We start from the raw sequence: 14,479 nt of genomic DNA, 5'->3' as shown, positions 1-14,479 counted from the left end.
ATGCACCCTTCATACACTCTACCAAACACCCAAAAGTGGGTCGAGAAGGGAACTCTTGGGCTCATGCACCCTTCATACACCCTACCAAACACACCCTTAGGCACGACAGTCGGGCCATTTGGTGGCCGGGGGCGCGTCGGCGGCGAGCGCAGGTGACGGCGCGTGAAAGTGAGAGCGGCGCGGCGCCTACGACCTGCGGCGGCGAGAACGGAGAGGGGGAGAAGGGTCAGTGGCTCACGGCGAAAGCGACGAGCGGGTCAGCAAGCTCGGAGGAGGGTCGGAGCTCGGCGCAGGCAGTGCAGGGCGTACGAGCACTCGGGGCTCGGTCGGGGCGAAGCGGCGGACGATGACGGAGCTTGTAGACAAGGCGGGGAGGCGAGGGCTAGGCGATGGCGATGTCTACGGCGGCGGTGTGCTCACAGGCATGTCGGCCATGGCTAGGAGAGGGCGAGAGAGAGAGAGCCAGGGGGAAGTGAGGTGTCGGGGGACTCAGGGCGGCGCCGAGGAGTTCCTTCGAGGCGTCGCGGTGGCGTGGGCGACGCAGGCAGACAGGGAGGTGGCGTGGCGCCCTCGGGCGCGCGTGCGCTGCCTCCCTCCTCTGCCTACTGGCAGAGGTAGGTGATGACTGGCACGGGCCAGGTGGGCTGGCCCAGTGCGGGTAAATGGCCTCTGGCCTTTCTCTCTCTCTTTTAGTTTTCTGTTTTTCTTTTTCTGCTGTGGGTTTTTGATTTAACAAAAATGTCAAACCACTTTATAAAATGCTGAAAATATTCATGGGCACTTCTGAAGTTATTTCCAACAGCCCTCAAACATTTCCAGAATTATTTGGACATTTAAAAATATTTATAGGATTTAAATGTCCAAATGCAAGTACTTTATGGGTTAATTCAAAAATCCAAAGTGTCCTAGAAAAATGTGCACCATTTTTGCCAAAGGTTCTAGACCAATTCAAAAATGATGGACTTTTATGAAGGCTATTTTGGGTTCATTGAAATCATTTTCAGTTGACCTTGGTATTTTCAGGGGGTTGCTAGGGTTTGTTAATCCCCATTTCAAGTTTAATGAAAATTTAAACATGATGCATCACTCTACCTTGTCCAAGTGCAAATACTAACTAGGGTTGTGACACGAGACTACGAGCCACGGTAGAGAAGGCGGTGTAGGGTGCGCGAGGTCGCTCCAGGATCTACCATCCGCAAAAGCATGTCGCGCCAGCGGTGATACCAGAGAGTTGAGACGAGAGGGAGACGCTAGACAGTGGGCCTCAGCCTCGGCATGGAGGGCCGCCTTCGACGGGTGGCCAAGCTGAGAGGAGCGGAGGCCCAAATCTGAGTGCGCAGGCGGAGATTGCGGCGTTGGGCTGCGCGGCCGCTTGCAGGCATGCAAGATGTGACCCACCCCGCCACAGCGCACGCGGAGCGTGTCATTCGTGCACAGAGCCGAGATGTGGCCCTCCTCACCACAGTTGTAGCAGCAACCATGGAGAACGATGGGGATGCGTTTCTTGGGAGGGTGAAGCGTGGGGAGGGGGTACGGAGGGGCACATCACCGATCTTGTTGGGGACATCGCTAGAAGCGGATCGTCTGTTCCGCTTAGTTTGCCAACCACTACCGTCGCTCTCACCCTGAGTAGGAGGCATGGGGTCAGCTGGCCGACCAAGGGGGCCGAGGCGAAGCCCAGCTTAGGAACCACCAGGGGTCGACGGGAGCTAGGGCGGCGGCGGCGAAGGGGGAAGATCCGAGGAGGCGGGCGGAGAGGAGTCTGAGTCCGAGAGTTGTAGGTAGCTCGCCATGGTGGACCAGAGGGAGGAGGTGGAGTGGGTGGTCGCCGGTGTCGGAGTGACGCCGGGCGGATCTGGTGGCGGCCGGCGTCGAAGTGGCAACCTACGCTAGGGAAGGGGAGGCACTAAGGAACCTGCTGGCACATTTGCATGCACTCTTGTGCTTGGATCCTCAACACACGTGATGATCAGCCTATATATGCACACATGAGAGGGGTTAAGGAGTATACCATTCTCGAAAGGGTCAAGTAGACGCGTAAAGGAGAAGATTCATCTTTTTTTAGTAAAGGAGAAGATTCACCTTTGCATATAAGATGTGAATGACCTGTGTATCTTTCGATGATGGAGCACTTGGCATGGTGATGGCTATGGGATACTCTGTATCAATCTTGGGTTGAGGTAACAGGCATGTCACATCTGAATGCATATGGAGATCGAAGAGTAACAAAGTCACCTCCGTTTCGATGGTACATGCATAAAATCACGATGGTAAAAGTTTTATGGTGGCAACAGAAAGAATTGCTCAGATACCCGTGATTAAGGCTTACTTAGGTCGTGTTGTAAATGCTTTGGCTAAACCTATTGATGGGAAAGGTGAAATTATAGCTTCGTATCTCGCTTGATTGAATCTCCTGCTCCAAGTATAATTTCCAAGCGTTCCGTATACAAACCTCTTCAAACAAGGCTTATTGCTATCGATTCGATGATCCCTATAGGGCGCGATCAGCAAGAGTTAATTATTGGGACAGACAAACTAGCAAAACAGCAAGAGTTAATTATTGGGGACAGACTGACAAAACAGCAGTAGCGACAGATACAATTGTGAGGCTCGGCATCAACTATGTTTTGGCTTTAGAGGTCGCATATGACCTCGGATTTGAGATGATCACTTTATGCTGATCACTCAAAGAAATAGTTCATCTCAAAGAAATAGACAACTTTATGCTGATCACTTTTAGACAATTTTGAACACTTTTCCCTTTTGGGTCAGTCTTGAGAATCGTGACACTTAAGATCGCATACATACAAGCCACGTGCGCTGCAGAAAAATATGCTAAAAATAGAGACATTTAATCTAGTATCTGGACAAACCGCAGTGGATCACATGAAATTTCACACAGGGGGGAAAAGAATTTACAGAAAGAATAGCTCGCAGTGCAATTCTGTTGCCTAAAAAACAGAAAATGCACTATCATCGAAAAATAATCTAGAGACACGTGTGGAACTCTATCCGTTGGTGATAGCGATTTGAAGCAGGCTGGCGCAAAGTAGTGGTTTTGCGTGCGTGTATATCCCATGTCTCTTTGGCATACTGGATGGTTGCCTGAAGTAACTTACATAATTACACAGTTGCACTTGGATTCCAACTTTGGAGGCTTCATATTATCAGATGCCCTTGTGATTCCTGAAGCAGAACGTGCAGGTGAAGGATCTTCGACGACGGATTCTTTTTCAGCGGTTTCTGTGATGGTTGTTGTTTCACCTTCCAATCTTTTCCTTTTAACCTTACGATTTGGGGTTCTTCTGTGGGGCAGCTTAAGGAAACCATCCTCGTCTCGAATGGATTTCCCTATGATGGTAACAGTTGGTCGAGGGCATTCTGATTCTTGCTCGTGCTCCAGTGCAATTGTTGCTGCCTTGTATGCCAGATCATGAACGATAGAACTACACAGGAGAATTGTATCAGTAGCTTCTTCTAAAGTGAAGCACCTCTGAATCTGTTTCCTCGACCCTTCTACTGCCTGAGGTGATTTTTCTGCAAGGTAGAGAGAATGGTTAGGTTAAATATATATATTCACTCACACGGAACAAATATTCAGTGAAGAACACAACAAGAGTCATACGTTATGTCTAAAAGAAAACGTCAACTGTACCTAGAGACTGGTATCATAAATGCAACAGCATATTGGATGTGAAGAATGTATAAACCTCATCTCACTAATATTTCCAGTCGCTCATTTATCCATTATGTTTCTTCTCCAGACCAAAATGCATGCACCAAAACATACTGATTTTTCTATCGTAAAACTACTATTAGAACTATCATTCAGGACTTTCTTTTCCTTATGCTACACATTTTCTATGTTTTCCTGACATATGCATAAAGTAATAATCAAACATGCATGCCAGAGACCATGCTCTCGTCTTCAGGACAACTAAAGACGATTCTCAGAAAGACCAACTAAAAATGATTCTCAGAAAGATGAGAAGGACACAGCACACAATCGATGAATAAAGGATAAACATGAGTTCTGAGAGAGAAAAGAATTTCAGAAACTTGATTAAGTTAAATGAAAATTAGAACAGCCCAAATACATACCATCGTTGGGAAGTTCTATTATGCTAGTTCCTGTCCTAGAAACCAACACATCTTCCTCTGAGATGGCAGAAACACAACAATCATCCAATATGTGTTCCTCAATTGAATCCTGAACTACTTCAGATTGAGACTGCATTATAAGGTTATCTAAGTTCTCCTCACTTGGATATTCTGGAGTGCCAGCTAAACAGCACTGAACGGTATCAGAAGTATCTTCATCTGTTTTTAGCATGCAACTTCCCTCGGCAGCTGAAGATTCTTGAACATTAATTGGCTCTTCCATCTCTGACAAACACATATTAGTGCTGGAGTGATCGTTGTCAGCCATCCTACCCATACTAATTACATCTTCTGTCTCACTCGACCTATCAAAGCTCGAGGAGTTCAAGTCAACAGGGATGTCATCATTGACAATAGGCCGTGCAGTAGACAAACACTCAAGAGCATTTGACAAAGCATCCTTACTAGAGCCATCTTCTCCGGTAGAAACCACAGTTCTTGAAGCACTGCTTTCCAAAGTGTCAATTCGGGAACAAGTGTCTTCAATCGCATCACTCTGATGGCAAAGTGAAGCTGAAGAACCACTAACTGACATATCTGACACCGAAGCTATGCTTTGATGACTCATAGTACTACTTAGTTGAGCTTTCTCAATGTCACCCTTCTTACTGCTACTATGGCGCTCAAAGCGTGCATCTGATTGCCTTGAAGATCCTAAATCAATGGAAGAAGCTGAAGAGCTGTCACGTCCAAAGCTACGTTTCATCATATTTATACCATCTCTTGTATAATATGGTTCAGAACAAACAATATTAGTAGCAGCTAGAGCCCTCCCTTCCATGACCGGCCATTTGTTGCTGCTTGATTTCTGGTGTAAGAGTACCGATATCCCAGCACTTTCAACCTTTGGAAACGGATGTATATTTGATCCCAGTTGATGAGAATTATCACCAAATGCAGTTTCAGATACAGCTTCATTATGTTGGCAGTTTGACTCGCTAAGGCATGGGGGTAATCCATGATTGCAACTATCCATTTGGCCTCCATAAGGGCCATGCTCCGCTGATGTTGGTTCTGTTTGTTGATGATTACTCACGCTAGATCGACTAAATGAAATATCATCTTCATTTTCCAGCAAGGAGTCAGATACATGATAGGGCCTCATATTCTCATGATTCACTACTTCCTGCCCCAGCAGCATGTCCTCGTCTGTATCCACCATCAACTGGCCTGGAGGACATTTTTCTGTACAATCCGCTGAAGGTTCATTGTTCACCGTTTGATTTCCAAGAGATGCATGTTTGCTGTAGTCTACACTATCTGGGGCCATAGAAGGTTCAGATTCAGCGTAAGGCCCAGAATTTACAATTTTATTATCATGTTGATGTGCTTCTGAAGTCCATAACATACGGTCTGCAGAAAATCCTCCAACCTTTGAAGAGCATTCTTCGCAAGAGTCACCTTTTCCATCCAAATCCATCACATTGAAAGACATCCCACATCTACTGCAAGTAGCCATTTCACCATGTCCAACCTGAGAACTATTTGCACCATCATATGCCGTTTGATTAGCTGCCCATCTTTCCATATCAAAGTCATGTTTATCACTCTTCACGTATTTTACTTGGATGGGCGAATCTTCTACATATTTTGTGTTCTTATTGAAACTGGTTTCTTCATTCAACTCATCCAGCTTATCAAACATAAATATGTCCTCATGAACTCGAAGGCCGTCATCTGCTTCCCATTCACCAATAAGATCCTGTTGCTCTTGGTCGCTTTCCACATAAGGGCCAAAAGTGGCACCATGCTCAGAGCTTGCATTACTGCTAGTTGTCATAGAGGAATTGTGTGAGAACATAGGCTTGTGCACATTATTTATTTTGCCAGCACCAAATGTGGTGGCAGGGACACTTGATAGAAGTGGCCGGAACCTATCTTGAGGACCTTTCCGATGATCCTAGAAAAGTAAGAACACATTTCTCATCTTAGAATAGTATCTGGAACACACTAAAGAATAGTAAGGTCTCAACTTGCAGTAAAAGCACATTGGACGCATCACGCAAATAAACAACAGGCAACCAAGGAGTAATTATTTTTGGCAGAATAAGCTATACTAATTTGTCGAAGAAAGGATAAGAGAGCAAGTTACTGTATCATACAATATCTGATTGAATGAACACATTCCATGAGTTAAGCAACTTAGCCACAAAAGGTAAAAGAACCTAGTCAATGGAGCAGGAGCATTTGCCAACCAAATATTCAGGATAAACAAATGTTTTTGCTTCAACCAACGATTTCTTTTAAGCTATTATGTGACTGTTAATTCATAAAGGCATCCGTCCAAAGCACTTGACCACTCAATACAGTTGGTGTAACCGTTGTTTCCTTGTCAAAGTATAACAAAAGAAATTTACAGAAGCCCCTGGATTCCTCCAAATGGGAAGCCGCAACCGCTAAGAAAGTAAAAAGGGACTAAACCAATGTAACTGAGTAACTGAATGAATAAATTGTTAAATATGCTATTCAAATTTACAATCCATCATCCTACTAAAAAACAGGACAACGCTATTTTAGGGGAAAACAGGACAACACTTACCATCAACCAAACAGCAGAATCAAATGACCATTTTGGGGCTGAGATAGGGGAAAAATTCTTGGACAGCTTCTTTGATGATGCAATACTTCTCGTCTTCATCACTGCCAAGCTCTTTTTTACAGCTGGGCTGCTGGAATAGCCAATAGATATAGACTGCATTGAGTCCAGATCATCATCACCAGACGATGTTGCAGAAGCTTTGCTGTGTGTGCTCAATCGATCTCGTTCAATGCTATGTGATGAACTGGCTCTTCTAGTTGGAGTAGGAGACATTGATTGCCTTCGACCTCTTGAACCTGTATCTAGTCCACTGAAAGATGTAGGGGATCCACCCCTTGAACGGGATACCGAACGATCTGGTAGAGATGTACGAAGGTTTGGAGGTGCATTATAAGAGAAAGCAGGATCATTGGACTGCCATCCTTGAGGTTTTGGGGAAGAAGATCTGTGATTAGCTTTAACTGGAGAGGCTCCCCTTGTTCCATTTAATGCTGAGCCACTTGAACCAGTACTCATCCTTCTAGAGACTGGACTTGCAGACCTTTGTGGAAGTGTCAATATCTTAGCAGCTGGAGGAGTTGAAGGTCTTCGGGATGGCGTTGGTGGTTGAACAGAAAGTGGTGGGCTAGCACGAGAAGCTGAAATAGGCGATTTTGTCCTTGCCATAGAGCGTGGTGACAGGCTAAGCCTATTTGGGCTTGCACTGCTTCTGCTAGACCTTTGAGCATTATCCATCTGTGTATGGACAATAGATAACAAAAAGGGTGGGTATTTCTTGCAAGCCCGCATTAAGAATTCAAGAGCAAAAACTATGGCAAACATACCGTGGATGGCCTCGAGATTTGCATGGCCTTACTCTGAGCTCTACCCCTGGAAGCCTGGCCAACAGATCGGTCTTCTTCGTCATCTAACGAACGGAAAAGTGGAGTCTCTGGAGGAGTCAACAGCCTATTAATTGAGAAGGTAGAACGCGATCAAATCATTTACACATGCAAGATTTGCAAATGTTAAGTGTAAGAAGTATAATCTGAGCCAAAGATGTTTAAAGTAATTAAAATAATTGTAAGAAACATCACAGCACCATATTATGCTCAAGTCTATGCTAAAATTCTGAGAAACGATAATCCAAAAACATGAGTAATTCGTATTGTAGTTACCCATCTAAAGCAGTATATAAATAGGGCATTTGTTAACCTGCTTTAAACCAGGGGCGAAGCTGGAGGAGAAAATCATTGGGTTTAACTAATGAGCAGTGTTAAAGACTAATTGTATGAGTGTTTGATGAATTTCATTGGGTTCACCTGAACTGAACGCTTCTACCAGCTCTGCCCTACTTTAAACACGAAAGGTATTATTAATTTATTATGTTCTTAGATTATCATTCTGGAATGTTCCATCTTACTACTGTAGCAAACAGCGACCTTCGTTCAAGCCTTTAGCCAACAACTTTGTACTTACGAGAAACATTGAATGGAATATTTAGTTATTCCACAGACATGGATGCCTGAATAACTAATATGAAGTCACTGCACACTAAACCTGGGCATACCACAGACTGGGTCGGATTTCAGGCCAGGCTTGGAAAAGCACAATGCTCTGAAGCACACCAAAGAACTGTATTAGTTATAGCAGTTTTAAATTGCAACATTCATCAAGAATGGCTAATCATTAATTATACCTTCTGTATGCAGTTTTCTTATGTACATATGACTCGAATACAAACTACAGGATGATTAAGCGAGCGTTTTTTTCCACATGTTCATCGTCGAAAACCTCATGAGCCACAATGAGTGGGTCATAGCCCTATGTAGGGTGGGAGCGGAGTCGCATCTCCGTGCCTACCTGCGTATGACCCATGGAGCAGATTAAATCTCGTTGATTTATACTGCTGGGCAAATAATAAAATAGTGTATCTCGTTGTCCTCTTAATAATATGCCGGAGGTGCTAGTCTGCTTAGTTTCACTATTGAACCTTAGGCCGACCACAATGTAATCGGTGCCCCCATACGTCAAAATGTTGCCACCTCATCTGTGAAGCCCTGAGAAATTATTTTAGCACCGCTCTAGCAGTGTGTGTTTGCAGCTTGTAAAAATGCCGGACCAGCACATGCATAAAGGGACTTGACCCAGCCAATTTTCCACCTCACATCAGAGCAGCCTAGCACTCCAAATACTTTATTGCATGGACAACTAGGTGCTCCGGTTCCCTGGTTTTTTTTTATCTGGTTATTTTTTATCTGGCATCGTCTGGGCAGTGCATGGCGAAGGAGCCAAATGCCCCAAAAGTTGATTTATGGCCATGATAATAGTATCTGAGCCAGTGTGTGTTTGGAGCTTGTAAAAATGCCGGACCAGCACATGCATAAAGGGACTTGACCCAGCCAATTTTCCACCTCACATCAGAGCAGCCTAGCACTCCAAATACTTTATTGCATGGACAACTAGGTGCTCCGGTTCCCTGGGTTTTTTTTTATCTGGTTATTTTTTTATCTGGCATCGTCTGGGCAGTGCATGGCACCGGAGCCAAATGCCCCAAAAGTTTATTTATCTGGCATCGTCTATAAAGATGAGTTCAGAAAGGAGATAACTTCAAGTGGGAAAGATTATTTATCTGATGCTGGTTTAAAGCAACATACTAATGTCCACAACAGTACAGATTCTTTTTTTACTTAAAATTAAGGAAAATCTGCATACCTTACAAATAAGTGAAGAGTTTAGGTTGACTCAATTGTTATGACAACGGATTGTTTAGAGGTCAAAATGAAATGTCGAATGGAGATGAGGAATAATACCATGGTGCATGGAATTTAAACAACAAATCAGGGTCCAATGTAGCTTAAAAAAGGATAAATAAAATATGGCCATGATAATAGTAAAAAATATTTCATTCATTGAAATATACAGGCATTTATCACTGAAAATGCCTTTATGCAGATATATGATGTTGAGACAACTGAAGAAGAGGTTATCAAAATATTTTCAGCACTTTTTTCAATTGACTAATGAATTAGAATACCATGTTATCTTGAAGCAATACCACAAGTAGAGGACACAAACTCACAACAAAACAAAGATGAAAAAAATACCTCGTTATTACAAAACGTGTAGCCCATTGAAGCATTATAATGTGTGCAATCATATCAACCTTAAATCGAACCAAGAGATGGCATAAAGGACAAATTACACTCGACAAAAATGAGGCTAAAGAGTTCCTCATGATGTGACACATTTCATCTACTCCCTCCGTCCCATAATATAAGACGTTTTTGCAAGCTAACATAACTTGCAAAAACGTCTTATATTGTGGGACGGAGGGAGTATACAAAACAACTAATTCTCACAAGTATTGCATGGCTACAACTACAGAACCATGGCTGAAATGCCCACTGATCATCGACTTTGAGCTACCACCTACTGCGCACATGATCGATGATTGCTATTTTATGTAATTTTCTCTTCATTAAGTCCGCTAGCTAATTATCAAGACACTAGACACAAAGTGTGGATATTGTGAAACCATAACTGCAACTTGATTGATATTAGTTTCCTTGTCACATGCACACAGAGTTGTTTTAGTCGATCTTCTCGAAGTTAGATGGCTAGCCAGATTAGTTAGGGCTAGCTTCCAATAAATGTATTGGGCAGAGCAGATGGCAAAATAAGCAATAGAACAGCTAATCTCCCAAATATATCAAGCAGATGTTCATGACCAGCACAAGGCTACATCAACCATATATTAATTAAAAGAAAGCAAAGCAACATGCGCTATTAAGTGTCCATACCACTCATAATCGTTTTTATCACCATCCACCTTAAGCAAATCATGGCTTTCCCCTCGTGCTGGGACATTGATACCAAGCTTAACATCTGGGAAAAAGCTCAATTTTGCTGGTAGACATGAATAAAATAAGTAAGTATTAATAGTGCCTCATTACAAAAATAAAAATAAACAAAGAGGTATAGCGAAAATAAAAATATAACCATATTATTGTATAAAGGAGGAGGGTGTCTATGAGCATTACAGATGGATTCATCAAAATCCTCGGATGGTTCCAGTAAGAAGTTCTCAATCTCAGTTTTCTGCATATCAGCGAATAATGTGAGCTCATCATCCTTTGGTTTAGCAGGCAGTGCATTCCCGAAATCGTTGACCCTCCTGTGAGCAGATTCCCTTGAAGGAGATCTCCTCCTTGAGGGTGAATGTGGCATCTTTTATGGCTTCTTAATCTCTGCAAGTGCTTCTATGCTCCTTCTCAGACATCAGGTCCAAACCATAGCCCAAGCTGCAATATAGAGCAGTGTTATTCAATAACTAAATAAACCAAATCTGCACCAAAAGAGAAGGGAAAATGGTAGCTATGGTAGCACAAGACATGTAACCAGCAAAGAAGAAAAAAGGCATGCTGATTTCATCATGAATTGTCAAAAATAAACAATCCATTGTATTGTCAAATGAAACTATCAACCAATTAAAACAACAAAGCTATCATACTTCAAAAAGAACGAGCCAACTAAAAAGGTACTAAAAGCACCCAAAAGTTGGACCTGCAGTTTCGCCCACACAAGAACCCAGCCTGCTTAATCGCAAATCTCTGGATGAAAGCATCAGCAACACGGAGAGGGATTCCTTCAAAATAAAATGTATGGGAAAGCAAAGAACCAAAAGAGGGGCAAAAACTAACGTTGCTATTCTTCAATCTAAAACACACCTATTGTATGCAACGAGTGAACAAACAACAAGACTTCTTCTTTTATGAAGGGTAATAATATTAATATCGAGAAGATACCAATTACACCCAGCTCTGCAACACGGTATCAACAATTAGTCAAGACATAAGACCTAAAAAGTACAGTATTTAGTAAAATTCAAAAGAAAACAAAAACAGTGATCAAAAAAGCAAAAGTTAAACAGAAATTCAACAATTTAGCACCACTCCATCACCCAAAACATGAAATTGCATCAGCCATGCACATATAGATCCAGGACGACCAGCCCGAAATCAACAAGGAGTAGAAAACAAGAGATCAATGCCAAACAGAGCAAACATAAATTTCATCAACTAAAAAAGAATCTAACAACCGATAAAACACACAAAATAAAGTTCAACTAAAAAAGGACACAGCAAGCAAGCTCAATACACAATAAGAGTGGTTGCCAGAGTAGTTGTCCCATTCAATAACCGCAAATTCCGTGGAACTGGGCACAAGAACGCCAGCAGGAACAAATTATGGACAATAATTGGCTGAAATTTGCCACATTTCACACCTAAAACCACCAAACTGGATCTAACAAGCTAGTAGTATGAACAAAAAGACCAAGAATCATCAAAAATCCACCAATTAGGGATAAATCTTACCCCCACGTCCCCGCATTCCACCTCTCAACCACTGCACTCAACTATCCCCATTCACGCACACAAAACCAAATAAAGAACCAAATCAACGACACCAGCGCGGTACGACGCTTCCAAAAAAAAGACAGCAGCAGTTCGAATCGCCACTCCACCCCAGCCACATTCCAACACCTGCAGCAAGAATCGGCCGCCCTGAGCCCAACTCACCAGCGTCGTCGTCCTCCGATCTCCCCCGCCGCAAGCGCGAGCGTCGAGGCAGATCCGAGCGCAGCCCCAGTGGACCCTCACCGTGGGGATGGGTGGGAATTCTAGGGTTTCACCACTTTCTCCTCCGCCTCCGTCCTACCACCCCGCGCTCCTCTCGCTGTTCCTCTTGCTCTCCGTCTCGGCTATTCCCTTCCCTTTTGGATTCGTTGTCTTGCGCTGTATTGCTGCGGGGAGAAGCAAGCTTTGCTTCGGTTGTGTCTCCGTCGTGCTCTCGCAGCAGGAGGTGGACTGGAGAAGAAGTGGGTTTCCTTTTTCTTTTCCCTTTTGGTTTTCCACAAGAGCGACGATGGTTTCTTTTGTTTTATTAAGAGAAAAATAAAGGGAAGCTTGATCGGTTGTAGGTTGAGAATGGTGCCAGATTACATATTTGCCCCGTCAAAGTACTTAAAATTACAGGGCTACAAGACATGTGGATTTGTTTAGGACTGCATTACGTGCAGGAATAGAAAGTATATTCATCATCAGGGTGTAGAATAAGTTATTTTTCACTCGAGGTAATCTTAAATATAAATAATTACATTCATATCAATTTACTGCATAAAATTTGGCATAAGAAAAAAATGTAGGTCATAAAACTAGATAATTTGCATTTTATGTACATTTACACTATGTTTTTACATTTGTAATTTTACATAACATAAAATATTTTTACGGCAATTATATTTTTTCTTACAATTTTTTTTACATCTAAAATAAGACAAAATTTACGAAACGTAAAATTACGGTGCATTGATGTTGAAATAGAGGGGGTGAAGAATAACCATTCCTCATCCAAGATGACGAATAGTCAATCTCCATATATATAGAGACACAAATATTAAATTGGCTAAGTTAGCCTCAACCTCAAGCGTTTCAAGTGTTGAGTGTAAGTGATCTGTTTAATTGACATGTGTCTTTGGTTTTTCTATGGTTCACTGATGTGGAGCATCCTACAGACATCACCATGTCAAGAATCCATTCGGCAAGTAACATGTGTGGCAACTACTTCACATAAAGGTGGATCATTTCTTTTACACGTGTTCACTTGACCCCTTTGTGGAAGGTATACTACTTGACACTCCACCAATGTGCATACGCAGGTATTGTCGGAGCTTCAGGGATGCACTGGTACATCGAGGTGTTATACAAACGGTTTTTAACCCCTTTCCGCGACGGCGTTTCGAACCATCGCCAAGTTAGCGACTGCGATATGGTGGGTCCTTCCCACATGACCCAGAAACCGTCGGGGATAGGCACCCTTGATGCATACAGTTGTCCCTACTAAACTATTTCTGATATCTCGAATATCCGAAACGCTCCAACCTGCAACTCGTTTGTGCTCGGATTGCCATCGCAGTCGGTATTCTATGGTGCTACGTTTACGATGCGTGACCCATCACAAACGGTTCACGATTACACAGGCAGACAATCACACACATTTACTTTTCCTCGACTATATGCGATTCGATGTAAGAGCGTGATACGTCTCCAACGTATCTATAATTTTTGTTGCTCCATACTATATTATCTTCTGTTTTGGATGTTATTGGGCTTTATTATTCACTTTTATATTATTTTTTGGGACTAACCTATTAACCGGAGGCCCAGCCCAGAATTGATGTTTTTGCCTATTTTAGAGTTTCGCAGAAAAAGAATATCAAACGGAGACCAAACGGAATGAAACCTTCAGGTGATTTTTGGAACGAACATGATCTAGGAGACTTGGACCCTATGTCAAGCAACCAACAGGGAAGCCACGAGGTAGGGGCGCGCCTACCCCCCCAGGGCGCGCCCTCCACCCTCGTGGGCCCCCTGTTGCTCCACCGACGTACTTCTTCCTCCTATATATACCTACGTACCCCCAAACGATCAGATACGGAGCCAAAAAACTAATTCCACCGCCGCAACCTTTTGTACCCACGAGATCCCATCTTGGGGCCTGTTCCGGAGCTCCGCCGGAGGGGGCATCCATCACGGAGGGCTTCTACATCAACACCATAGCCTCTCCGATGAAGTGTGAGTAGTTTACCTCAGACCTTCGGGTCCATAGTTATTAGCTAGATGGCTTCTTCTCTCTTTTTGGATCTCAATACAACGTTCTCCCCCTCTCTCGTGGAGATCTATTCGATGTAATCTTCTTTTGCGGTGTGTTTGTTGAGACAGATGAATTGTGGGTTTA

At 43.2% G+C, this 14,479-nt stretch overlaps 1 protein-coding gene across 1 annotated transcript; it reads right to left on the bottom strand.

Annotated features, from left to right (window-relative positions):
* Positions 1–2,734: 2,734 nt before the first annotated feature.
* On the bottom strand, positions 2,735–12,609 carry LOC109775617 (uncharacterized). The gene is made up of 7 exons (XM_020334341.4): positions 12,262–12,609; positions 10,723–10,983; positions 10,483–10,588; positions 7,525–7,648; positions 6,701–7,435; positions 4,102–6,061; positions 2,735–3,537 (listed from the first exon to the last, which is right to left on the bottom strand). Exons 2-7 carry the CDS (start codon positions 10,907–10,909, stop codon positions 3,116–3,118), a joined length of 3,534 nt encoding a protein of 1,177 aa, XP_020189930.1. The 5' UTR covers positions 10,910–10,983; positions 12,262–12,609; the 3' UTR covers positions 2,735–3,115.
* Positions 12,610–14,479: the final 1,870 nt, after the last annotated feature.

Source organism: Aegilops tauschii, chromosome 5 (genome assembly GCF_002575655.3).
Source record: "Aegilops tauschii subsp. strangulata cultivar AL8/78 chromosome 5, Aet v6.0, whole genome shotgun sequence".
Lineage (NCBI taxonomy): Eukaryota > Viridiplantae > Streptophyta > Magnoliopsida > Poales > Poaceae > Aegilops > Aegilops tauschii.
Note: the sequence above shows the minus strand (reverse complement) of the source record. Positions and strands in the feature narration are given on the sequence as shown.

Excerpts from the sequence above, each read along its gene's own strand:
- LOC109775617 (XM_020334341.4), bottom strand. The coding sequence starts at position 10,909 with ATGCCACATTCACCCTCAAGGAGGAGATCTCCTTCAAGGGAATCTGCT. Across the intron at positions 7,649-10,482 it reads GATAAAAACGATTATGAGTG|GCTGTTGACTCCTCCAGAGA; the intron begins GTATGGACACTT and ends CTCAATTAATAG. Across the intron at positions 3,538-4,101 it reads AATAGAACTTCCCAACGATG|AAAAATCACCTCAGGCAGTA; the intron begins GTATGTATTTGG and ends TCTACCTTGCAG.